Source organism: Ranitomeya variabilis, chromosome 2 (assembly GCF_051348905.1).
Source record: "Ranitomeya variabilis isolate aRanVar5 chromosome 2, aRanVar5.hap1, whole genome shotgun sequence".
Taxonomy (NCBI): domain Eukaryota; kingdom Metazoa; phylum Chordata; class Amphibia; order Anura; family Dendrobatidae; genus Ranitomeya; species Ranitomeya variabilis.
This window is the reverse complement of record NC_135233.1, coordinates 1,005,032,053-1,005,058,534: the sequence shown is the minus strand read 5'-3', so window position 1 is coordinate 1,005,058,534 and position 26,482 is coordinate 1,005,032,053. Positions and strand designations below refer to the sequence as shown.

Here is a 26,482-nt window from a genome sequence, read left to right as displayed (position 1 = left end):
GGGTTTTTCTGTCATTAAATGAGGGGTACCAACAATTTTGACCACATGTGTATTTGCCTAGTGAGGGTATGCATCCTTTTTGTTTGTTGCACTAATTCATATTAATTTGGTGACTGTACCTTGAACTGACAGAAAAAGAAGGCACAACTTATGCCAGAATTCTGATGCAGCACCAGTAGTAAATATGGCCTGTTTTTTTCTTTTTCCAATAAGCTAATTTAATAGATTTGATATGAAAAAATATTGTTTAGCAGCAAGTCACCCTTGTTAATGTGCTCATAAGATTTATGTGCTCTATAAAGAAATAAAAACATTTGGTAGATTCAAATTCTTTATTTGAAACACTGGAATTTGTAACATAAAAACAACTTATAGTTGTAGAATGGTGGCAGGTCGATGACCAAATGTCCTGTATCTTCTCACTGGTGGAACGAGCAAGCAGAGGCCAACGCTGTAGATACAAAAAGAGGGAAAATTATTTTCATATTAAACATCATTCACATCTGCTCTAATAGAAACATGAGACCTTCCATTTGTGTCCAGTGTCTTCGCAGGACTGATGATTTATGGGTTTTGACTGATTGTAATGGATCTTACTGACCTGTCGCTCCATTAGTCATTTCAACTGCCGACATAAATTATATATTCCACAGAGATTATTGGAACAGTGAGGTCCCCAGTTGTTTCGATTTTTTACCAAGAAGTGTAAATTCATCATGTCCCAAAATGGCAGTTCAGACCTTATAATAATTGTATTGTAAACTTTCAACTAGAAATATATATTTTTTTATGTCAGTCCCTGTTCTTTCAAGACTAAATAGGGTATTTGTTTTATACATATTACAAATCTGACCAAATTTTGTACATCCTATCATGGCATTTGAGAAAATATTTGACAAATAATAAAGCAAATAGTTTATCAAATTTTCAGTCACTATATTTTGTAATGTGAAGAGATGATTAATCAAAATATGTACCTGAGTTGGCTAAGCAATTGTTATCTTTGTACAAAACTTTGTATAAGGGTTTGCTGATTACATCATCCATAATATCTCTATCCAGCATTCGGTCAAACTCAACCAAGCATTGTGTGCGATCACTGAAGAGGAGGTTTTGGCCGTGACTTGAAGAAAACAACTGAAATATGTCCTTCTGAAATCCTTTCCGTCCATAGAGAGACTAAACAGAAGCAAATGTTGAGATTAGAAGGATATCAGAATATTACCACATTTAACTAATGCACCAAAAGGAAAGTAAAAATGTAACAACAGGCACCTACACCGGATATATTACATCCAAATCACTTTGTATAATTCAATAACTAAGGCCACAAAGCACAGTATTCTCAATGAAAACATTGTTGTACAGTGGGGAAAATAAGTAATTTTGTAAGTTTTCCCACCTACAAAGAATGGCGAGGTCTGCAATTTTTATCATAACACCCCAGGTAACCGGTTGTTACAGTGATGTTACCTTCCTTTCGGGGAGGGTGATATCATGCGTGGAGGCAAGGAGGATTCTCTTTACCAGGTAAGCACACACATGCAACACATTCTGAATCCAGGCCAGGAAGGGGAGCTCGGGACCCAGATTCCGGGGAGCTTCCCTCAGCTTTAAGTATCCTTGTCTGGAGGAGGAGTTAGTTAGTATGTCTGAGAGAGACACGGAGACAGAAGGAAGTCTGGAACAGAGAACAGAAAGAGATGCCTAGTAGCCACGTGGGAGCTGCAGCCTCTGGAAAGAGAGAGAACCTGAAGGGCTGTTGTATGCAGTGAAGCATTGAGGAAAGGAGCACAGGAGAGGAACAGGGCTCAGAGGGGAACTTTGACCGGGCACCCTCTGAGCCAAAGTGCAGAAACCGTGTACCGGGAGCCCGAGGCTTTTGTGCGACTTTAAGACACATAGCAGAACTGGAGGGCACTAGAATACCCGTTAACTGCCCGCACCAAGCCTGAGGTACAGCAGTACTCTAAGAGCCCGGGTCATAGTAGAGACCGTATAAAAAGGCTCAAACTGCCTACCGTGCAGGCAACTGTCCCAGGACAGGAGAGCGAGGATTCCTTGCCAGCAAGCTACAAGCAGCAGGGAACTCGTCACCTTAGCACAAGTAGAAAAGGTTTACGGACCTCACCTGGGAGAGGGATCACCTTTGCCTCCAAGCCGGCCGGACCACATCACCATCCATGCCTGGTACCCTGGACTGTGGACTACTATCTCCAGTAAACCAGGTAAAGACTTTACAACTTGTGTCCTCCACTTATTTGCCGGCATACAACACCCTTGCCACACTCCTTGGGAGCCCTGGGGACCCCGCTTCACCTGTGGGAAGCGTCACCATCCAACCGCCATACCATCACCCCAGAGGACCCCTTTAAGCGGCATCAGTACCTACTGACCGAGAACCACAGGTGGCGTCACGGATATAGACTTTCACAATACCCCTTAAAAGACCTTTCCTCTTTAATTGAGTCCCAGGGCCACGGACCGGGTCGCAGCCACCGTGACATCCCCTTTAAGAGTGACCGAACCCGGTACCGAGTATCCCCATTGCCCTGGTGGGCGACTCAGGTACACTTCAACTGTGAGAGACAGGAACTAAAAATAAAACCAGAAAATCACATTGTATGATTTTTACATAATTAATTTGCATTTTATTGCATGAATTAAGTATTTGATACAATAGAAAAACAAAACTTAATATTTGGTACAGAAAGCTTTGTTTGCAATTACAGAGGTCAGAAGTTTCCTGTTGTTCTGGACCAAGTTTGTACACGCTGCAGCAGGGATTTGGGCTCAATACCCCATACAGATCTTCTCCAGATCTTTCAGGTTTCGAGCTGTCACTGGGCAACATTGAGTTTCAGCTCCCTCCAAAGATTTTCTATTGGGTTGAGATCTCCTCTGGATCATCCAGATGGTCACTGGCAAACTTCAAAGGGCCTGGAAATGTGCTGGCCTGAGCAGGGGAACTTGCGTGTCCTGCAGGATTTTAATCTTTGATGACACAGTGTGTTACTAATGGTTATGTTTGAGACTGTGGTCACCGCTCTCTTCAAGTCATTGACCAGGTCTTCACATGTAGTTCTGGGCTGATTTCTGACTTTTCCCAGTATCATCTTTAGTTCACGAGGTGAGACCTTGCACGGAGCCCCAGACTGAGGAAGATGGACAGTCATCTTGGGTTTCTTCCATTTTCTAATAATTGTGCCAACAGTTGTTGCCAAGCAGCCTTCTCACTATACTGCACATTTTTCCTTGAAGGTAACCATGACTAACATAAGACAGTGATTTCAAGTGCAAGCCTCCTTTTAAAGCAACCATTCTGCTCTTATTATTCAATCTAACCAAATGCACTAGCAGGGTGCAGGGGATCCGATTAACCCCTTTCTGACATCGGACGTACTATCCCGTCGAGGTGGGATGGGCCCGTATGACCACCGACGGATAGTACATCCAGCGCGATCGGCCGCGTTCACAGGGGGAGCGCGGCCGATTGCGGCCGGGTGTCAGCTGACTATCGCAGCTGACATCCGGCACTATGTGCCAGGAGCGGTCACGGACCACCCCCGGCACATTAGCCTCCGGCACACTGCGATCAAACATGGTCGCAGTGTTCCGGCGGTATAGGGAAGCATCGCGCAGGGAGGGGCTCCCTGTGGGCTTCCCTGAGACCCCCGGAGCAACGCGATGTAATTGCGTTGCTCCAAGGGTCTCTTACCTTCTCCTCCATGCAGCAGGCCCGGATCCAAGATGGCCGTGGCATCCGGGTCCTGCAGGGAGGTGGCTTCACTGCGCCTGCTCAGAGCAGGCGCCGGGAAGCCTCCAGGAGCTGTGCACGTCAGATCGCCGATCTGACACAGTGCACAGCAAAGTGTCAGATCGGCGATCTTACACTATAACATCATGCCCCCCCTGGGGCAATGTTATAGTGTAAAAAAAAAAAAATTCACATGTGTAAAAAAAAAAAAAAAAAAAAAAAATATATGGTTCCTATAAATACATTTCATTATCTAAATAAAAAAAACCAAACAATAAAAGTACACATATTTAGTATCGCCGCATCCGTAGAGACCCGACCTATAAAACTGTCCCACTAGTTAACCCCTTCAGTGAACACCGGAAAAAAAAAAAAACGAGGCAAAAAACAACGCTTTATTATCATACCGCCAAATAAAAAGTGGAATAACACGCGATCAAAAAGACGGATATAAATAACCATGGTACCGCTGAAAACATCATCTTGTCCCGCAAAAAATGAGCCACCATACAGCATCATCAAAGAAAAAAGAAAAAAGTTATAGTCCTCAGAATAAAGCGATGCAAACATAATTATTTTTTCTATAAAATAGTTTTTATCGCATAAAAGCACCAAAACATAAAAAAATGATATAAATGAGGTATCGCTGTAATCGTACTGACCCGAAGAATAAAACTGCTTTATCCATTTTACCAAACGCGGAATGGTATAAACGCCTCCCCCAAAAGAAATTCATGAATAGCTGTTTTTTGGTCATTCTGCCTCACAAAAATCGGAATAAAAAGCGATCAAAAAATGTCACGTGCCCAAAAATGTTACAAATAAAAACGACAACTCGTCACGCAATAAACAAGACCTCATATGACTCTGTGGACCAAAATATGGAAAAATTATAGCTCTCAAAATGTGGTAACTCAAAAAATATTTTTTGCAATAAAAAGCGTCTTTCAGTGTGTGACGGCTGCCAATCATAAAAATCCGCTAAAAAACCCGCTATTAAAGTAAATCAAACCCCCCTTCATCACACCCTTAGTTAGATAAAAATTAAAAAATTAAAAAAATGTATTTATTTCCATTTTCCGGTTAGGGTTAGGGCTAGGGTTAGGGCTAGGGTTAGGGCTAAAGTTAGGGCTAGGGTTAGGGCTAGGGTTAGGGCTAGCGTTAGGGCTAGGGTTAGGGCTAGGGTTAGGGCTAGGGTTAGGGCTAGGGTTAGGGCTACAGTTAGGGTTGGGGCTAAAGTTAGGGTTAGGGTTTGGATTACATTTATGGTTGGGTTTAGGGTTGGGATTAAAGTTAGGGGTGTGGTTAGGGTTACCTTTGGGATTAGGGTTAGGGATGTGTTTGGATTAGGGTTTCAGTTATAATTGGGGTTTTTTCACTGTTTAGGTACATCCGGGGCTCTCCAAACGTGACATGGCGTCCGATCTCAATTCCAGCCAATTCTGCGTTGAAAAAGTAAAACAGTGCTCCTTCCCTTCCGAGCTCTCCCGTGTGCCCAAACAGATGGGGTATCAGCGTACACAGGACACATTGGACAACAACTTTTCGGGTCCAATTTCTCCTGTTACCCTTGGGAAAATACAAAACTGGGGGCTAAAAAATAATTTTTGTGGAGAAAAAAAGATTTTTTATTTTCACGGCTCTGCGTTATAAACTGTAGTGAAACACTTGGGGGTTCAAAGTTCTCACAACACATCTAGATAAGTTCCTTAGGGGGTCTAGTTTCCAATATGGTGTCACTTGGGGGGGTCTAGTTTCCAATATGGTGTCACTTGTGGGGGTTTCAATGTTTAGTCACATTAGTGGCTCTCCAAACGCAACATGGCGTCCCATCTCAATTCCAGTCAATTTTGCATTGAAAAGTCAAATGGCGCTCCTTCCCTTCCAAGCTCTGCCATGCACCCAAACAGTGGTTTACCCCCACATATGGGGTATCGGCGTACTCAGGACAAATTGGACAACAACTTTTGGGGTCCAATTTCTTCTCTTACCCTTGGGAAAATAAAAAATTGGGGGTGAAAAGATCATTGTTGTGAAAAAATATGATTTTTTATTTTTACGGCTCTGCATTATAAACTTCTGTGAATCACTTAATGGGTCAAAGTGCTCACCACACATCTAGATAAGTTCCTTAGGGGTCTACTTTCCAAAAGGGTGTCACTTGTGGGGGGTTTCAATGTTTAGGCACATCAGGGGCTCTCCAAACGCAACATGGCGTCCCATCTCAATTCCAGTCAATTTTGCATTGAAAAGTCAAATGGCGCTCCTTCGCTTCCGAGCTCTGCCATGCGCCCAAACAGTGGTTTACTCCCACATATGGGGTATCGGCGTACTCAGGACAAATTGTACAACAACTTTTGGGGTCCATTTTCTCCTGTTACCCTTGGTAAAATAAAACAAATTGGAGCTGAAGTAAATTTTTTGTGAAAAAAAGTTAAATGTTCATTTTTATTTAAACACTCCAAAAATTCCTGTGAAACACCTGAAGGGTTAATAAACTTCTTGAATGTGGTTTTGAGCACCTTGAGAGGTGCAGTTTTTAGAATGGTGTCACACTTGGGTATTTTCTATCATATAGACCCCTCAAAATGACTTCAAATGAGATGTGGTCCCTAAAAAAAATGGTGTTGTAAAAATGAGAAATTGCTGGTCAACTTTTAACCCTTATAACTCCCTAACAAAAAAAATTTTTGGTTCCAAAATTGTGCTGATGTAAAGTAGACATGTGGGAAATGTTACTTATTAAGTATTTTGTGTGACATATCTCTGTGATTTTACTGCATAAAAATTCAAAGTTGAAAAATTGCGAAATTTTCAAAATTTTCGCCAAATTTCTGTTTTTTTCACAAATAAACGCAGGTAATATCAAAGAAATTTTATCACTATCATGAAGTACAATATGTCACGAGAAAACAATGTCAGAATCACCGGGATCCGTTGAAGCGTTCCAGAGTTATAACCTCATAAAGGGACAGTGGTCAGAATTGTAAAAATTGGCCCTGTCATTAACGTGCAAACCACCCTTGGGGGTAAAGGGGTTAATGATGGTAAACACACAGATGCAAAGAATACAGATGAAACAACCACTTTCAATCCAGTGTTTGCTGTTTGGCATTAGTGCACAGAAAGATAAGAGATAATAGTTTGTATGTGGCGTGGTTCACACAGGCAATGCAGAGCATCTGGTTTACAGCCTATTACTAATGCACATACAGGCGGGCCGCCCAGTGCTACAAAATGCATGCTGTGCGAACAGAGGCCAACAGTTTACAGAGCCATCTTGGTCCGACTGCACCCTGAAAGATAAAGTGCAAAAAACCCCACATATCAAGGTATTAGTTTATATTGGGGCCTTAATATGTAAGCTGGCAACCCGCGTCAAGGGTCCTTACGTTTTGCCAGTCCTAACGCTAAACATAGAATAAAATCTCACCGACACAAAAAGAGGACTTAGAAATCCTCCAAAAAATTGAAAAAAGTCACAGAGAAAAAAGCAGAGATGTTTACCTGCTGAAGCCTCCAACCAAATGCACTAGCAGGGTGCAGCGGACCCGATTAATGATGGCAAACACACAGGTGCAAAAAATACCAATGAAACAACCACTTTCAATCCAGTGTTGGCTGTTTGGCATTAGTGCACAAACAGATAAGAGATAATAGTCTATATGTGGCGTTGTTCACACAGGCAATGCAGAGCATCCGCTGCACCCTGCTAGTGCATTTGGTTGGAGGCCTCCAGGGCGGAGGGCAACTTCATGTCTTCTGCCTTTGCCCAACAGCACGCAATACCCCTGGTGATGCTCACCAAACCAGTGACACTGCCCTCACAGATAACACACCAGACCATCCCATTTACTCTTTCTATGTCACCATCACATCAGGAGATTATCTCTTTACTTGTCATTCCCGAGGGAAATGATGAGGTCCTGTAAGGGATACTTTGGCTACGGTACCACTCCCCTCATATAGCATGGTCCACATGGAGAATTTTGGGATGGAGTGAATCTTGCGAGGGTAGATGTCAGAGGGAGTGCGTTCAGGTTGCTACTACTGAGGTACTCGCAGATCTTTCCTCTCTCCCCAAGCACTATTGCTCCTATGCAGATGTGTTCTCCAAGAGAGCTGCGGAGACCCTACCACCTCACCACCCCTATGACTGTCCTATTGACCTCTTGCCTGGTGCTGAGCCTCCCCTGGGTTGAGTCTACCCGTTATCTCTCCCGGAGACAGAGGCAATGTCTCAGTACATCGAGGAGAATCTGACAAGAGGATTCATTAGGAAGTCAGTGTCACCCACAGGGGCTGGGTTCTTCTTCGCGCAGAAGACGAATGGAGAATTACGTCCCGGCATAGACTACATAGTCTTAATGCCATAACCGTTAAGAATAAGTACCCTCTGTCACTTATACCTGAGCTCTTCGATAGGTTGTGGGGGGCGAGGATATTTACTAAGCTTGACCTGCGGGCTGCTTACAACCTGATTTGAGTGATTGAGTTATACAACCTGATTCCGTGAGCGGGATGAATGGAAGACGGTATTTAACACCAGGGACGGGCACTATGAATACTTGGTGATGCCCTTCAGGCTCTGTAATGCCCCTGCCATTTTCCAAGACTTTGTGAACGATATCTTCCGGGATATGCTCACCACCTCGGTCGTAGTCTATCTGGATGATATTCTCATCTACTCTCCAGATATAGACTCCCACCGGAGAGATGTTTGCAAAGTCTTTGACCTCTTACGGGCAAACTCCCTCTATGCCAAGTTGGAGAAGTGTTTGCTTGAGCAGTCCTTGCCTTTTCTGGGCTATATCATCTCCGCCCAGGGATTGGCCATGGATCCTGCCAAGCTACAGGCTGTGATGTACTGGCAGGAATATCAACTTTGGTAGCTCCCCAGGTTGCCCTCACCAAGAAGGAAGCTAATACCAAATTGTGGCCGGAAGAGGTCTCCAGGGCCTTCCTCTCTATCAAGTCACACTTCGCTAGCGCACTTATGTTGATAAACCATTTATCTTGGAGGTGGATGCCTCTTCCTTCGGTGCTGGAGCAGTCCTCTTCCAGAAGGATACTCAGGATCAGAAGCATTCTTGCTTCTTCTTCTCCAAGACCTTCACAGCGGCAGAGAGGAATTATTCCATCGGGGACAGGGAGTTGCTAGCCATGAAATTGGCCTTTTCAGAGTGGAGACCCCTCCTGGAGGGGAATCGCTATCCCTTCCAAGTATTTAACAACCACATAAATTTGGTATATTTACAAACCGCCCAGCGGCTAAACCCTCGCCAGGCCAGATGATCCCTGTTCATCTCCCAGTCAGTTCCACTTCACCCTCCATTTTATCTCCAGGGAGAAGAACACTCGTGCCAACGCTCTCTCCGGCTCCTTAGTGTCATCATCATCATCATCAGAGGAGCCTCGGCTTATTGTCCCTTCAGAGAGCCTGAGAACTGTGGCCCTGGTTTCGCCTGGTCTGTGCCTCCGGGCAAGACTTTTTCCACCTAATTTGCAATCGGAGGTTCTCTCTAGGGCTCACTCGTCCAGGGTGGGTGGACATTTTGGGACCAAGAGGACATCTGAGCTCCTGGTGAGGACGTACTGGTGGCTGCATATGGCCCGTGATATCGGAGACTATATTTGGGCATGTGTCTCCTGCGCCAAGAATCGGTCTCCTCTGCAATGGCCTGCTGGGCTACTTTACCCCTGCCGGTGGCAGACAGGCCCTGGGAAATGGTCGGGATGGACTTTGTGGTGGGCTTACCCAAGCCTTGTAGCTGCACCGTTATGTGGGTAGTCACCGACCATTTTTCCAAAATAGTTCACTTGGTTCCCCTTCCACGGCTACCTTCTGCACACGCCTTGGCGACATTGTTTATTAAGCATGTTTTCCACCTACACGGTATGCCAGACAAAATTGTCAGTAACCGGGGTCCCCAGTTTGCATCTCGGTTCTGGAGAGAGCTCTGTCGTCTACTCAGCATTGAGCTGAATCTCTCTTCAGCGTACCATCCTGAGACAAATGGGTTGGTAGAGAGGGCCAACCAGACCCTGGTCACGTACCTGCAACATTTTGTTTCGGCCAGGCAGGATGACTGGGCATCCTTGCTACCATGGGCGGAGTTGGCACTGAATAACGTTGTAGCCAACTCCACTGGTCAGACTCCATTCCTCCTTAACTACGGCCAGCATCCGCGTGTCCCTGTGCCCATGCCAGTGACATCCACCGATTCTAGGGTAGCAGACTGGGCGGTGGAGGCACGTGACATTTGGAACTGCATACAGGATGCCATCTGGGCCTCCAAGGAGAGAATGCGGGTCTCCGCCGATGCACACCAGCACCCTGCTCCGACCTTTGTTCCTGGTGACTTACTGTGGCTCTCCGCCCGGAACATCGGGCTGCAAGTTGATCCACTAAGTTTGCTCCTCGCTACATTGATCCCTTTAAGGTCTTGGAACAAGTCAAGCCAGTGGTCTATCGGTTGGCCCTTCCTCCACTCCTAGGTATCACGACACCTTTCATGGGTTCCTCCTAAAACCCAAACACATCTCAGTTTTTCAAGTCATCTGCTGGGACATCGGGCTCGTCCACGGACAATTACGAGGTGAATGCTATCGTTGGGTGTAAGGTGGTGCATGCAAAAAGTATTATCTGGTGGATTGGAAGAGTCATGGCCCAGAGGACAGGACCTGAGAGCCTATTGAGCACATTTGGGCTCCTCAGCTCATTGCTGCAATTGAGCGTAGCAAGGCACAAGGAGTGGGGCCTAGGAGGGGGGATAATGTTAGGTGTTGAGTTCCCACCGCTGCACAGGGGGAATCTCGAACCATGTCCTCTGTGGTCTCCCATTCTTCTCCAGCCGCAGTGGAGTCTGCTCACCAGAGACGTCGATCCCAGCATCTTGCTCAAGCTGATACTGTGCATCTGGTTACAACTGCCATCCCAGGCTCAGCCTTTGTAACAAGTATTGATCAGCATCGAGCAGACGTTCCAAGGACTAAGTCCTGCTTTTCATCTGGTGGGAAGACCTCTCATTGGAGGTCGGAGGTCACATGCTCAGGTCCTGTAGCGGCTCCAATTGGACCTCTAGGAAGGTCCCAGAAGACTCCATCTATAAAAGGTTTGCATGGCCGCTTGGCCATGCGCTAGCATAGAATTGTACTCGTGTGTGTGTGGATGTGTGATTGAATCTGGTGAAAGCTCCTAATCATATCCATCCCTAGCATTGTTGAAAGTACTTGGATGATTGAGCTATCTAGCGCCAGACTGTGCCATCCAGCATTTGGCACGAGCATACTGCGTCTATTAGCAGCGACCGCCAGTGCGGCGCCATGTGCAACTAGTACGATTTCCAGGCCCTAGATAGGGTAGTTAGTGGCCTCTGCCAGAGCGGCGCTGTACGCACTTTGTGCGGTAAATCTTTATTTAGTTTATATCCTGGCACCGCAGTTGCGGCACCGATCGCTAGTGGTCTAGAGGGACGCTAACCCTGTGTCCTTGAGGCAGAGTCCTGTGACCTAATACTAGTGTTCACTCTGCGTATTGCGGCCCTGTGACGCAACAGGGTTTGCCTCCTTACATACTGGGTGAAGCTAACCCATGTGTGTTCACATTATACCGCCATATACTGTCCGCCATTACCGAGCAGCAGGTGTCATCTCCGCGCGGTGGACCCGGGCTGCGAACGCACCTTATATCTTCCTTATTGTTATTTGGTGCGCTCCGCCAGCCCTAACAGTGATATCAGCTGTCTTGTCCTTGTTAGCACTTTATCCTTAGGGTACTGTCTCACAGTGGCACTTTTGTCGCTACGACGGTACGATCCGTGACGTTCCAGCGATATCCATACGATATCGCTGCGTCTGACACGCAGCAGCGATCAGGGACCCTGCTGAGAATCGTATGTCGTAGCAGATCGTTTGGAACTTTCTTTCGTCGCTGGATCTCCCGCTGTCATCGTTGGATCGGTGTGTGTGACACCGATCCAACGATGCGTTCGCTTGTAACCAGGGTAAACATCGGGTTACTAAGCGCAGGGCCGCGCTTAGTAACCCGATGTTTACCCTGGTTACCGTCGTAAAAGTAAAAAAAAAAAAAAACAGTACATACTCACATTCCGGTGTCTGTCAGGTCCCTTGCAGTCTGCTTCCCGCTCTGACTGACTGCCGGCCGGAAAGTAAGAGCAGAGCACAGCGGTGACGTCACCGCTGTGATCTGCTTTCACTTTATGGCCGGGAGTCAGTCAGAGCGGGAAGCAGACTGCAAGGGACCTGACGGACACCGGAATGTGAGTATGTAGTGTTTGTTTTTTTTACTTTTACGATTGTAACCAGGGTAAACATCGGGTTACTAAGCGCGGCCCTGCGCTTAGTAACCCGATGTTTACCCTGGTTACCCGGGGCCTTCGGCATCGTTGGTCGCTGGAGAGCGGTCTGTGTGACAGCTCTCCAGCGACCACACAACGACTTTCCAACGATCACGGCCAGGTCGTATCGCTGGTTGTGATCGTTGGAAAGTTGCAGAGTGTGACAGTACCCTTAGCTAATGAGAAGATTAGTGAAATGATATGAGCAAGCCATTTTGTCAAAGAGCTAAAATTGAGTAGAAAAGGGTTATTTGTGATTTAGTTTATTTAAATGGAAAAAAACGACTTTGCAATTCATCTGATCACTTTTCATAACAAGCTAGAGTTAATACAAATTGCAATTATAAAATCTAAAGCAGCAAACTTTGTGAAAACTAACATTATTGTAAGTCTCAAAACTTGTGTCCTTGACTGTATATAATAATAATAATAATGTTTAATTGTGTTATTACAGTACAGTAAAAATGCTGAATATTGCCATATCTCAGTAATCGACAACCCCTTTAGTATACACATCACACTTTAAAATCATCATAATACAGAACAATCTATACAGCTGTATAAGCATAGAGGGTGTAGAGGTTGCAGTCACATCTAGGTCCAGGTGCCTGAGGTGAACTAAAGGCCCTTTGCTACATAAGCAGACATTAGTATTATCAGTGGCACATGGTAAGTTGGGTCCCGGTTACAAATTTGCACTGATTCAAAGGGGCTTCAGATTCATAACTACACAATCTACTGTGCCAACAGAACACAGCCTATAAAACTGAAATGTTACACAATAACATACACTAGATACAAGGATCTTTGTCATGCGTAAACTGTTTATAAAAGAAAAGTCTAATATAAATATATAATATAATGCTACAATGTATATTCTATAGAAAAACTCGGGTGTATAACAAAGTACAAAATACACAACTTTTCACTGAGATGAAATGCATTTTTGCATTTATTGGCTCAGCAACTTGTCTAGTGTGGTATCAGACACTTACTTGCTGATTGAGTGTAATTCGTACAACATCTCTGAGACTCTCCGGTCTGGTAAAAATAGATTGAGGAGGGATTTCTATAAGGTGGCATTTTTTGTAGTCACTAACAGGAGCACGAGATCCATCAGGACATAACAACTCAAAATCTGTAGATTTTAAATCCTTTGCCCAAAGTTCTGTATTTTTACCTGGAGAACAAATAACATCATTTGTAAACATTATCCAGTAATGCACAGAAATAATCACCCATATCAGTCAGATTCAGTCTTAGGGTAAATGCCAAGATCAGGAACACCAGAGTTTTGGAAGTGCGCTGTGTCCAAATCGCTGTGTCCTACAATACAAGCAGAGTGGATGGGATTTATAGAAATCCCATGCCCACTGTGTTTCTATTTGATGCAGTGTAAACTCATCCGAGGTGCAAGCTCACAAGCCGCAACCCTTTATTTTCTTTTGCGGAGATGCTAGTCACCGCAACAGAAATTTCCACAATTGAATGTATTGGATGCGGTAAATCCACATTGTTCACTGAAAATGTGGATTTACCTGTGTGATTAGAACGCTGCGGTTTGGACGCAGAGGAAACACACTGCTTCCAAAGCGCAGCTAATTCCTGATCATGGGAACGTAGCCTAAGTTATGTATTTGTAAAATGTAACTTCTTGTTCTGATGCTTTCTTCATGTATCATTTGAAAATATAAGTAAGTGCAAATAATAAAACCTGTAGAAAGCAATGTTAGAGCAACATGTGGTTATACTGTTACGGGGCACGTGACTGCGCTGTTAAGAAGTAACTAAACATTTTATACTTTTTAAATATATCCTACTGTGTCTTAGGAACACAGTGAGAGTGAGTAACAGCTCTGCCACCGAAGAGATGGCAGAGGTGTGCAGGGCTGTCAGTATTGTGTATGAGATTGCCCAGCCTCCCAACTAAGTACTGGGGCGTGTTGACTATCCTCATGCTAATTTAGGATTGTCCAGCAACCCAATCAGGCCATGTCTGTTGGGCTTCCTCTAGGTGTCACCTTTCTGGGTGATTGCCTAGCTATCTAGCTGGTTGGTAATGGTCAGACCATTGCCAGTCATTGCTTTGCTTGGTGGTGTGCATGTGTTGTGCTTGTCTGCTCTACTATTCTTATCTTTTGCTGCCTGACCATAGACCTTGCCTTTTGACTATTCGCTTGCCTAGCCCCTTTGTCTTTATCCGCTACCGGTTTGGTGTTCTGACCTCGGACTGTGACCTGTTTTCTATTTTATCTTGCCACTGTGTCTATGATGTACACTCTCGGTATTTGACCCCAGATTTCTTGACTCCTCTGCCTTATGGCTTGTCCGTGAGAAGTGACGATATCACATTACAACTGGCGTTATACATTTTTTCACCAGTAGGAATCCTATTCGTATGCTTTGTGATCAGGTGGTGAATCTGACCCAAATGATTCTGGATCATTAAAGAGCACCGAAGCCTAGAATTGACACAGTCCCAGTTGCAGGGTCAACTGTCTAACTTGAAGAATGTGCCCCCCAACTCATTGCTCATGGCAGTGACTGCGATGTCTGTACCCACAGGTGTGCAGTTGGTCTCTCCTGAACCTGTAGTGAGCTTTCCGGATACATTTTCGGGAGACAGAAAACAGTTTAGAGTGTTCAGGGAGAGCTGTGAGCTATTTTTTTTATTCTGCGATCCCGGTCAGGAGATGAGTTCCTAGGACCTGGTAGTTTTCTTTGTGCACACAAGCCCCAAAGTGGTTTTATGTCAAGTTTAATTTATGACGAGTCAGACAAAGTTCAGGTTGCTGAGGCAAAGATCATGAACCTGATTCAGGAGAGTCACACTGCTGAGGACTATAGTACAGAGTTCCAGCAATGGTTCTCTGAAGTTCAGTGGAATGATGCGGCACTCAGATGCCAATTCCATACAGGCTTTTCCGAAAATCTTAAGGATGCTCTGGCTCTTTATGCTCCTTTTTGTTATTTGGAGGAGGACATGATCCAGGCCATAAGGAAGGATCGCAGAATTTGTGAGAGGCGTTGAAAGCGGCAGGATGTTTTTTATATTCCCTGTGAGCATGTCCATTCTCCTGACGTGGAGCCAATGGAAGTTGGAGCTGGCAATTCTTGTGCTGTAGAAAAGAAATGTTGATGCAATCTTGGACTCTGTCTCAACTGCAGTCTCGCTGGACATTTTCTAATGGACTGTCCAACCAGCCCTCAAGCTAGACATCAGGAATTTGGGTGATTGTCGAAGGAGTTACCCAGACTTCAAGGTAACTTTTTACTCCCCTGAAAACATACTGCTTAATGTGGTTTTATTTTTCAAGCACCAGGTGTTATCTGTATTGACTTTCATTGACTGTGGGTCTGCAGCAAACTTTGATTCAAAGCTGGTTCTGAAAGTAGGATTAGGGACAGTTAGTTTGGAAAGACCCCTTAAAATTTTCAAAAATTGACAAGACACCGTTACTTCAGAATCTTGGTAAACTGGTAACCGTGGAATTCACTCTCCATGTAGGAGCACTTCACTCAAAATCCATCACCGGTTTTGTTTTGGATAATATATCTGCTGGGCTGGAACTGGGGCTTCCATGGCTGCTTATTCTCAGTCCTGTTATTGATTGGTGTCAGAAGGATATTGTTAAAGGGTTGTCTGCTCCAAATTGATAATTCTGCACTCACTCTGTGTGACTGCAAACTTAGGAATCTCCCGAGCGCACGCACTGTGCGCTGTGAGGATTCACCAGTTTCTGGGCTGGGACCGGTGGGTACGTATGCGTTATGCATACTCCCGGCCTGAATCCATCTAGTGGACGCTGCCTTGCTCCATACACTTGTATTGACTGAGGCCATGTCCGCTTGATAGCCACCCCCACCGGACTGATGCGTCAATAGACACGGCACGGCCTCTCTCTATACAAGCGTGTGAAGCAAGGCTGTACCCACTAGATGGGTTCTGGCCAGGAGTATGCATATCGCATATGTACCTGCCAGACCTGGCTCAGAAACCGGCTAATCCTTGCAGCACACAGTACATGACCTTGGTCAAGTCATAAGTTTGCAGTCACACAGAGTGACTGCAGACTTATCATTTTAGACCGGACAACACCTTTAAGTGAAGCCTCAATTGTTATGGTTCTGTAATGGGTCAAGAAATGTCTAGGTTCTGTATAAACATGCTCTGCTAGTCTGGAGGGTCTGTTGGGGTACCTGAAAGGCATGTAAGATGTGATTTTGGAAAAAAGGGAAGAGATACTACCTCCCCATCGTGCCTTTAATTGCACTATTAATCTTGTCCTTAATGCCAAATTTCCTAAATTCGCCTTAACAATTTGTCTGGGCCTGTACTTAATGCCATGAAAAACTATGTTAACAAACGTTTACAGAAAGGTCATATCCTTACTTCTTCCTCCCCGCTAGCTGCCGCACTTTTCTTTGTAAAAAAGAAATATGGTGGTCTGTGTGAAAGCCTCGATTTCCGAGAATTGATGAAAATCACGATTAAGAATACTTACCCACTACCACTCGAACCTGACCTATATAATCAGCTTATGGGGAAAAAGTGGTTTTCTTAACTTGATCTTAGAGGGGCTTACAATTGATACACCTCTAGATGGGTGCACGGTGGAAAAATATCTAAGGTCTATTTCACAATCTTGGCATGCACCATCATTTCAAAACTTTATAAATTACATTTTTTTTAGATTGTATTGGAAGATACATTATGGTTTAACTTGATATTTAAATGTATTTGCCTGATCTGGATTCTTACCATGAACATGTCCGTCTTGTACGAAGAAAATTGAGAGAGAATTATTTGTTTGCTAAATTAGAGAAATGCATTTTTTCTGTTCAATAAATGTAATTCTTGGGGTTTAGTGTATTGGCTGAAGGGTTTAATATGGTTCCAGCAAAGGCGAAGGTCATAATTGTTTGGATTCAGCCAACTAGAACCTAGAAACTTTATTAGGGGTTCTTCTCAGATTGTTAAGCATCTTACTGACCTCACGTGTAAAGAGACGAATATTAAGGTTTGCTCATCAGATACTATTGGGGCATTTAAGAAATTGAAAGAGTGCTTCATGTGTGCTCCAGTCCTAATCCAACACGATCTCCAAGAACTGTTCATTTCGAAGGGTTATGCTTTGGAAGTCGGGGTATGGGGTGCATTATCTCAGGGTTCCAAAACTCTGACTAATTTGTGGCCATGTGCATTTTTCTCTAGAAAATTTTCATCTGCTGAAAGAAATTATGATGTTGGGAATTGTGAGTTACTCGCTGTTTAATTAGCCTTTGAAAAATTCAGGCATTTATTCGGAGAGGACGATTCATCAAGTAACTGTGGTCACTGATCATAAAAATTTAACTTATATTGAATCAGCTAAACGGTTAACTACAAGACAGTGCAGATGGTATTTCTTTTTCTCCAGATTCTATTTCTCATTCACAATCAGGCTGGTGTCCAAAAATGTGATTGCTGACACATTATCACACAATCTTGATTCAGTTTTACCCCCAGAACCTCCATCCTCCATTGGATGGAAATCCATAAAGTCCAGTCTTTGGCCCCTTCCGCTACTTCAGAGTCCAAATTATTTGTGCCTGTTTACTTAAGATTGCATCTGTTACAAAGAGTTTCATGATTCTGCCTTGAGTGGTCACCATGGGGTCAAAGCTAAGCAGAAAGCTATTGCTAGGCTCTTTTGGTGGTTATCCATGCTGCCCAATAGATGGCAGGGGTGTGCTGGGTTGTCATTGTTGTGTATACGATAGTTCTGCCACACAACCAGGGGCTGGGGCATGCTGACCATCCCCATGCTAATATAGGAGTGCCCAGCAGCCCAATCATGCCTGCTCTGCTAAGCTTCCTCCAGGTGTCACCTTAATGGGTGATTGCCTGGCTATTTACCTGACTGGCAATAGTCAGACCATTGCCAGTCATAGCTTTGCTGGTAGTGTGCGTCCCTTGTGTTTTTGTGTTCTACTGTCCTGATCTTTTGCTGCCTGATCTCTGACCTTGCCTTTTAACTATTCATTTACCTAGCCCCATTGTCTCGATCCGCTACCACTTTGGACTTCTGAGCTCAGACGACCCATTTTTTCATCCCTCTGCCTTTGACATACACTCTTGGTATTTTACCCCAGACTTCTCGACTCGTCTGCCTCATGGCTTGTTTGTGAGAAGTGATGATAGCCACAGTCACAGGTTTCTTACCATCTGTATTTTCATATACAGCAGTGTGCAGCACGAACGCCACATCTCCCTTCTCCACCAAACACCTAAAATCAAAGGGAAAAGTTTAACTGAGCTAAAGTAATAAAGATGTAAGTTACCAGGTGAGACATGAATAATAGAACAGTTTCCCCTTGTGTGGTTTGTACAGTGACACAGATAATGGAAAAATGGTGAACTTTTCCATTAAGAAAAAAAAAAAAAGAAAAAAAAAAATCAGCTCACCACAAAGTCGAGGTAAATGTAAATGTAATTCAAAAAGATGATGCTGGGATATATTTTCTTCTGTTTCATGGACTTATCCAGTACAGGAGAGTGGTTCCCACCAGCTACTCTGCAAAGTTGAGCTCCTCTTACCCTGCTTGGGAATGTCTTCTCCAGCGCCTTATGTTACATATTCTGGATGTCAATTTCAATTCAATTTGCTGTTTTAGTTTGGGAACTGTCTGGGGATTAGATTTACAACCGCCATGCTATAGTGTGACAAAGTCACTGGTAAAGTACTGGAGTGGAGATATGTCTCACTGCGTTTAATGGCATCAGTGATGTTAAATCCAGATTATTTTCCTCCATCACAATAAGTGCTGGGAGGGGTTTAAGCTCATTTTCATAATGGGATGGCTTTAATGTCGACATCCATAGAGCGGGTAGGAGGATGTCCACCTTATCTCCACCCCAGGGTGTTCTGGGGCTTAAATAGCTGTGCTCCAGAGGCAGTCTTGGTTCAGCAAGGCTGGAGAGAGGATTTTCAGTGGTTTTGTATCTGGAGAAGGAAAGACTGAGCCTGTGTTGCTCCAGAGTGGGCTGCTACCCGTAATCGTATGGTTTGTGTTATTGCAATTTGTTTTCTTTATTGTTTTCCGTTTTTTTGCCTGAAGGGCTGTGTTTACTTTCCCCTTCCTGTTGGTTTATGCTGCTATATTACAAATCAACCAAACATTTAAAGAGACAGTGTTCCTGTTTTATACCTACATGTACCGCCAAGTGAGTTGAAGTACCACAATAGGTATTGTGGGAGGTCGGCTCACTTAGCTGGTAACAGAAAAAAACAGCCTTTCTGGCTCAAAAGAAAGTAAACGGTTCATACACAGTCCTGCCCAGTACTTCTGGGACATCACATATGGCAGCTCTCTCAGGCGCTGCAGTATGGAGGCTTCCTTTCCTCCACACAACACAGAGAAAAAAAACTAGCTGGACATTTAACTCCTTTCAGCCACACTTTGGAGTTGGAGATATGGTGGGTACGCTTATCTCTGACCTACCCACCATGAAAGCCAGGCCCATATAGCGACTGGATTACTCTCAGCACATATCATGCTGGCGATATCACTTATGGCTTTCACATCACGCAGGAAAGCAACCTTTGCTACACATATCTCCCCTCACATACAGCAAAAGTGAACCTGTCACATATTCCCCCCTCTGACAAAAGCCAGGGGTTTTGGCACCTTCGGACACCAAACAGGGAATTAATGTTTTTCCGTGTTTTCACATGGCCTAAACTTATGCATAGTGCTGCTGTGCTTTCTTTTTTCTATATAATGCAGTCTGGCAGCTTGCACATGTTCACACTTAGGAGGGGCTGGTCAGGTTTTTCTGTATATTTAACTATTGGATGTTGGCTGCCTCCAGCCTGATTTTGCACTCCTCCCATCGACCTGCGGGTGGCCGTAATCAGTTCTACCTGCCCATAAATTGTAGGCTAAACCCGAGAGAGACATGAGTGTACATAATTGTAGGTTGATAGCCCAAGAGAGGCATATACAGTAGAACAGGGACCCATCAGAGAGAGAGGTCACTTTGCCGTGGGCATACATGAATTGGCCAATTTATGCGTTAAGAACCTTCATTTTCATTCATTTCCATAAGTTTAAAAAAAAAAGATTTTTTTTTTAATGTTTTTAATGTTTTTCTTCTGTGTTTTCACATGGCCTAAACTTATGCATAGTGCTGCTGTGCTTTCTTACTTCCCAAACCAATTTGCATCAGATCATCATCAGACAGATTTGCCAATATGGCCAAAAAAAAGAAAGAAAATGATCCACGTGGCTGTACGGATAAAAAAAATATGTAACCTTGTTTCACATGGTTAAAAAAGTTGTTCAGACATTTAAAAAAAATGCCCATTGCTAAATACAAAGGCATGTGTAAGTCACTGGTTGTGATGGAATCTCAAGCTAGTAATGATCTAAGAGAGCTCCCGTGAGCATAGCAAGGAGTATACCATGGTGAGTAGTTCTGTGGCTTGAGATTTATTCTGTTTACAACACTCTTTGCCTAGACATCATGTGTTACTCTTTTTGCTCACTCTAAGGCTGGGGTCACACTTGGCGTAAGACAATACGCCACGTATTATACGTCCGTACTACGCGTTCAATACGCCAAAATGTCTCCGTAATCAACTTCCGTAGTTCCTGCGTTGCTTAGGTGTGGTCGCGTATTTTGCGCATGTGCTTGTGCGTGTGTAATCCGTATGTGATCCGTATGGCGTATTTATCACGCCCCATGACAAAATGGACATTTAACGGTTTTCAGGCCTGCAAATCATTTAAACCATCATTAACCACACTATTTAAGCCCTCTACAACTGGTGGAGCCCTCCCATCTGCCCTATATGTTCTCTAGCATATTTTGGCTGTGTTGCTTGGAGATTACAAACATGTCTTGCCCTGTGTATTTAAGCACAACTCAGCGGGTGTTGCTTCACTGGGTGTTGTCTCGTCGCTTTGGCCAGCCATATCCGGTCAATGTGGATCCGCGAAGGAGGAGACGAAGATTGTGGGTACATCCTCTATTGACCCAACGCCAGAGTAAAGGCCATTTCCAGAGACTATATTCAGCTTTGAGGGCACATCCAGAGAAGTTTTACCAGTATACTCGCATGTCCATCCGGACTTTTGACATGTTGTTGGAGATCTTACGTCCTGGGATCACCTTTCAGGACACCTGGATGAGAAAAGCCATCTCTGCTGAGGAGCGTCTGCTCCTAACCTTACGGTATGTATTCCACATTTGCAAATACTGTTTTTTATTTTTTTTTCTTTCAAAATGTGTGGTGTCCTACTAGGTTTCATTAACTTCACTTGGACATGAAGCCACAAGCACATATAAAAAAATGAATGTTGTCAATATTCTAGTCTATTTAGTTTTTCCACTGAAAATTTTTAGACTGTAAATAATGTAATAGTAAATGAAATATACACTTGTGCTTATTCCTTTTTTAGTCGTCCTCATGTTTTTTTTTTTTCCCTTTTTGTTGTATTGCAGCTTCCTGTCCACAGGCTTGTCCTATGCGGGTCTACACCTGGAGTTTCTGATTGGGCGGTCGACCATTTCAGGCATTGTTAGGACAACCTGTTCACAAATCTGGCAGAAACTACATGAAGCTGTGTTGCCTGAGCCAAAACAGGACGATTGGATTAGAATCGCCACAGGTTTCAGAAATAATTGTGACTTCCCTAATTGCATTGGAGCTGTGGATGGGAAACATATCAGGGTGCGTAAGCCGCCGAACTCTGGTTCCCAATTCTACAATTACAAGCAGTTTTTCTCTGTAGTTCTGTTAGCAGTTGCTGACAGTAACTACAGGTTTGTAATTGTAGACATTGGGGCCTATGGGCGAACTGGAGACTCTAGGGTCTTCAATTCGTCCATAATGGGTCGGCGGCTACGTGACAACCAGTTGAACCTCCCACCACCACAACAACTCCCAGGCTCCAATGCGGAAGCAGTGCCTTTTGTTTTGGTTGGAGATGAGGCCTTCCAACTGTCGAGGCACGTCATGAGGCTTTACCCCAGGCGCAACCTTGACCACCGGCGGAGGGTGTTTAATTTGAGACTTGCCAGGGCACGGAGACTGGTTGAGTGCGCCTTTGGGATTCTTGTGGCCAAATGGCGTGTTCTTCAGTCTGCCATCCAGCTGAGTGAGGCTACAATCAACGAAGTGATAAAAGCCTGTGTAATTCTACATAATTTTACAAGAATACATGATTGTTCCTCTCCAAATTTGGAAGATAACCTCATGAACAATGTTAGTAGGCCTACCCCATATGTCCCTCCTCCGCGTCGTCCACTTTCTGGTCTGAAAGTTCGTGATATCTTTACAAATTATTTTTTGACTCCTCAAGGTGCTACTCCCTGGCAAGACTGTGCCTTTTTGCATGTGTAATTAATTAGCTCTATAAAGTACGTGTTAACCAAGTTTACAACTGTGTGTGTTGTATTTTATTATTTCACATATGGTTATCAGCATATCATGTGTGTGTGATGGAAGAATGAATACAGCGCATCCAGACGGTGATTGGTAGTAATCAAACATTTTACTGTCTAACTTTTTAAAATGTGTAGGTTATTATTTTGTCATAACCTTTTTTTGGCCTTATAAAGGCCTATTTTTTTTTTTAGCACAAACTTGATACAACATCCACAATAAACCATGCTCTGTAGGGACAATACAAGAGAAAATATTGTCTAAAAATCATTTAAAAAAACAAAAAAAATGTTTAAAGAAACATAAAAAACAAATAAAAAGAACAAAAAAATTACAAGTCCTGGTAGGTTGGTGCAGGAGAAGTAGCTTGCTCAGTGTCTGCATCAGGTGGCATTTGTAGGCCCAATTGTCCAGCACCCTGTGCAGATGTTGTAGTGGCCTGAGGGACATTAGCCCAGCTATGATGCTGGGAACTTGGAAGAGGGGGGCGAGGATTTGGGAGATACCCCTGCTGGGGATGACCATATGGCCGGGAATCATAACCCAACCCAAAATTACCATATTGTCCATACCCAGGTTGGGACCAGCCTCCAGCACTGGGTGTGGACAAGTGGCCATATTGGGATGGTTGAAGATATCCCGCCATATGTTACTGAGGTGGCCATTGTGTGTTTGTTGTGGGTTGGGGCTGAGGTGTTGGCTGGCGTGGAGGGGGTGCTTCAGATCCTTGTTGAGCTGCAAGACCTTGTAATCTCTGAGGCCGCAGAACATTTTCAGGTGACATCTGCCACTGTTCAATCATCAGTATGAGATTGTATGGGTTATTTGGGGGGGTGCATGCGTCAACAAGGATCTGAAAACAGCCTCTCACACGAAGCCTTAACTCCCGCTCTATGGACCTTAAGTAATGGGCAATGCTCCTGGTAAATCTCTCCTCCCCATCATCGTCTCGAACACGTTTTGCCGGCTTTGGATCAACTCTCTTCTGCGGCGTGCACGCTGTGGTCTGACTGCAGCCTGTGGGGATGGATCCAGGGCAACAGTTGGGCTGCTGCTATTTCCAGGGTCATCCTGGCTAGGTGGTGGTGCTGCTGATGAGGCTGCGGCAGAAGAGGCAAACTGTGGGTCCTCTGGGTGTGGTACGGAGGCAGATGGAGCTGCCTGACGAGATGAGGAGGATCCAGGAGGGATGGAGCCAGAGGGAGCAGCGGATGGACCAGCCACCTCTTCACCTTCCCCAACTGGGTCAATGACCAGTTCCGAGTCAGACCCTGTCTCCCTGTCAGTGAGGTTAGACTGAGTTCTGAAAAAAAAAAATGTTTTAGGTACAAAATTAAGCAAAAAAAAAAATAAAAATATTGAGATTGTTACTTACCTCTAACCTCACTGACAGGGAGACAGGGTCTGACTTGGAAGCACAAGTGTATATTTCATTTACTATTACATTATTTACAGTCTAAAAATTTTCAGTGGAAAAACTAAATAGACTAGAATATTGACAACATTCTTTTATATGTGCTTGTGGCTTCATGTCCAAGTGAAGTTAATGAAACCTAGTAGGACACCACACATTTTGAAAGAAAAAAAAATAAAAAACAGTATTTGCAAATGTGGAATACATACCGTAAGGTTAGGAGCAGACGCTCCTCAGCAGAGATGGCTTTTCTCATCCAGGTGTCCTGAAAGGTGATCCCAGGACGTAAGATCTCCAACATCATGTCAAAAGTCCGGATGGACATGCGAGTATACTGGTAAAACTTCTCTGGATGTGCCCTCAAAGCTGAATATAGTCTCTGGAAATGGCCTTTACTCTGGCGTTGGGTCAATAGAGGATGTACCCACAATCTTCGTCTCCTCCTTCGCGGATCCACATTGACCGGATATGGCTGGCCAAAGCGACGAGACAACACCCAGTGAAGCAACACCCGCTGAGTTGTGCTTAAATACACAGGGCCAGACATGTTTGTAATCTCAAAGCAACACAGCCAAAATATGCTAGAGAACATATAGGGCAGATGGGAGGGCTACACCTGTTGTAGAGGGCTTAAATAGTGTGGTTAATGATGGTTTAAATGATTTGCAGGCCTGAAAACCGTTAAATGTCCATTTTGTCATGGTGCGTGATAAATACGCCATACGGATCACATACGGATTACACACGCACAAGCACATGCGCAAAATACGCGACCACACCTAAGCAACGCAGGAACTATGGAAGTCGATTACGGAGACATTTTGGCGTATTGAACGCGTAGTACGGACGTATAATACGTGGCGTATTGTCTTACGCCAAGTGTGACCCCAGCCTTACACATAGAGACACATGCATAAACTGGAGCTTTTTTACTTGTATTATTACCATTCTTATGCACATGCCTAGCCAGGTCATCTGACGTCTTGACTATATGTATATTATGGGGACTCCCATATACCATTAGGCCGGGATCACACATACGCGAGATACGGCCGAGTCTCGCAGGTGAAAACCCAGCTCTGGCGCTGGCTCTCCGGAGCTGAGCGTGCAGCCGCACAGCAATACATGGAGCTGCACGCTCCATTCCGGAGTGCTGGCGCCAGAGCTGGGTTTTCACCTGCGAGACTTGGCCGTATCTCGCGTATGTGTGATCCCAACCTTATCGATAAATCAAGCATTGATATCTATAGATTGATCAGAGGGATTACTTTTTCTACTTGTGGGTATGAAATTGCACCAATCTTTATAGTTTTAACTTTTTTAATTATATTACTATTAATTCTATGGATATACATATATGCGTTTTTACATATACATACCTGTGACCATTATTATTTTGGTATTTTGCAATCTGGTTGCTCCTTTATTTATTATTTTGTGTCTCTCTTTGACTCTTATTTACACTGTAATTAATTTTTAGATTATAAGTATGCACTGACATCCATCACCCATAGACTACTATGTTTAAAAATGTATGTGTTTTTTTACCATCTCAGATTGCTGTATTATTCAATGCAAAAAAGGTATGCTGACATATATTGGCCTAAGGGAGGCCACAAGAAAACTCCTTTGACTTTCATTTGGTTTATGGGAACCTATGGACTTGTTTGCCATATATACTAGGAATTTACCTAGAGCATATGGCAAATATACATTCAAAAGTCTGTGTTAGAACAGACAAATCCACAGGAAAACTCAGACAGATTACTAAATAGTCACTTAAAGGGAAACTGTCAACGGATTCGTGCTCCCCAAACCACGGGCACCATGAATCATAGATAGTCTCCAATGACGGAGCTTGTAGATTTTATCTTGAAATGCTGCGACTCATACTTTGAAACGACCATGGATGAGGTGATTCGGAGCAGACCTATACACCTGCCGGTATCTCCCTGTCCCACTCGACTATATGGTATCATGTATGTCGTTTGTGGAACCACTGTGCCACAGACTGCAGAGAGCCTGGAGGGGTGTGACTAAGTGATCACCTGATTATTCACTAGAGCATCTGATGGTGATGTTAGACTTGCCTCCCGATGAACGCCAAGTGCCACACCAGCAGCCGGACCCAGAACGACCGACTGGATGGAGCAGCAGGCAGAGCTTGCATCAGAGTGCAGCTGACCAAGTTCGTATCTGAGTGCAGCAGACAGAGTTTGTGTCAGGGTGCAGCAGGCAGGATTTGCATCAGAGTATAGCAAACAGGACTTGCACTGGTATGTGACCTTACACAACATAGACTGAAACAGGAAGGTTGCTCAGGCACCTCCCCAGTGGGGAGGAAGAAATATATACATAGTGTCTCATAGCCATTGGCTGGGGAGGAAACAGTGAGTGCACGCACTGGCCCTTTAAGAGGGCAGGAAAGCATGACTGCGAGCCCTAAGGACATGGCTAGAGGACCGACTGGAAGAATGTCAAACATGGGGAGGGAAATAACTGTCTGCACCATGGGTGA

General features: G+C 44.3%; 1 protein-coding gene across 7 annotated transcripts in view; it reads right to left on the bottom strand.

The window, feature by feature from the left end:
• Positions 1 to 317: 317 nt before the first annotated feature.
• The window catches only part of LOC143808502 (saxiphilin-like), a 119,521-nt gene continuing 93,356 nt past the window's right edge, over positions 318 to 26,482 (bottom strand). For 6 of the 7 annotated variants that reach the window (XM_077291239.1, XM_077291240.1, XM_077291242.1 and 3 more), the window contains 4 exons: positions 18,323 to 18,387; positions 13,113 to 13,297; positions 978 to 1,179; positions 318 to 451 (listed from right to left, as the gene is read on the bottom strand). In XM_077291239.1, coding sequence (XP_077147354.1) covers positions 420 to 451; positions 978 to 1,179; positions 13,113 to 13,297; positions 18,323 to 18,387 — 484 coding nt within the window. In that variant the 3' untranslated portion in view covers positions 318 to 419. Of the gene's footprint in view, positions 452 to 977; positions 1,180 to 13,112; positions 13,298 to 18,322; positions 18,388 to 25,368; positions 25,428 to 26,482 lie in introns of those variants that run through there. The other variant, XM_077291243.1, reaches the window with a different exon arrangement.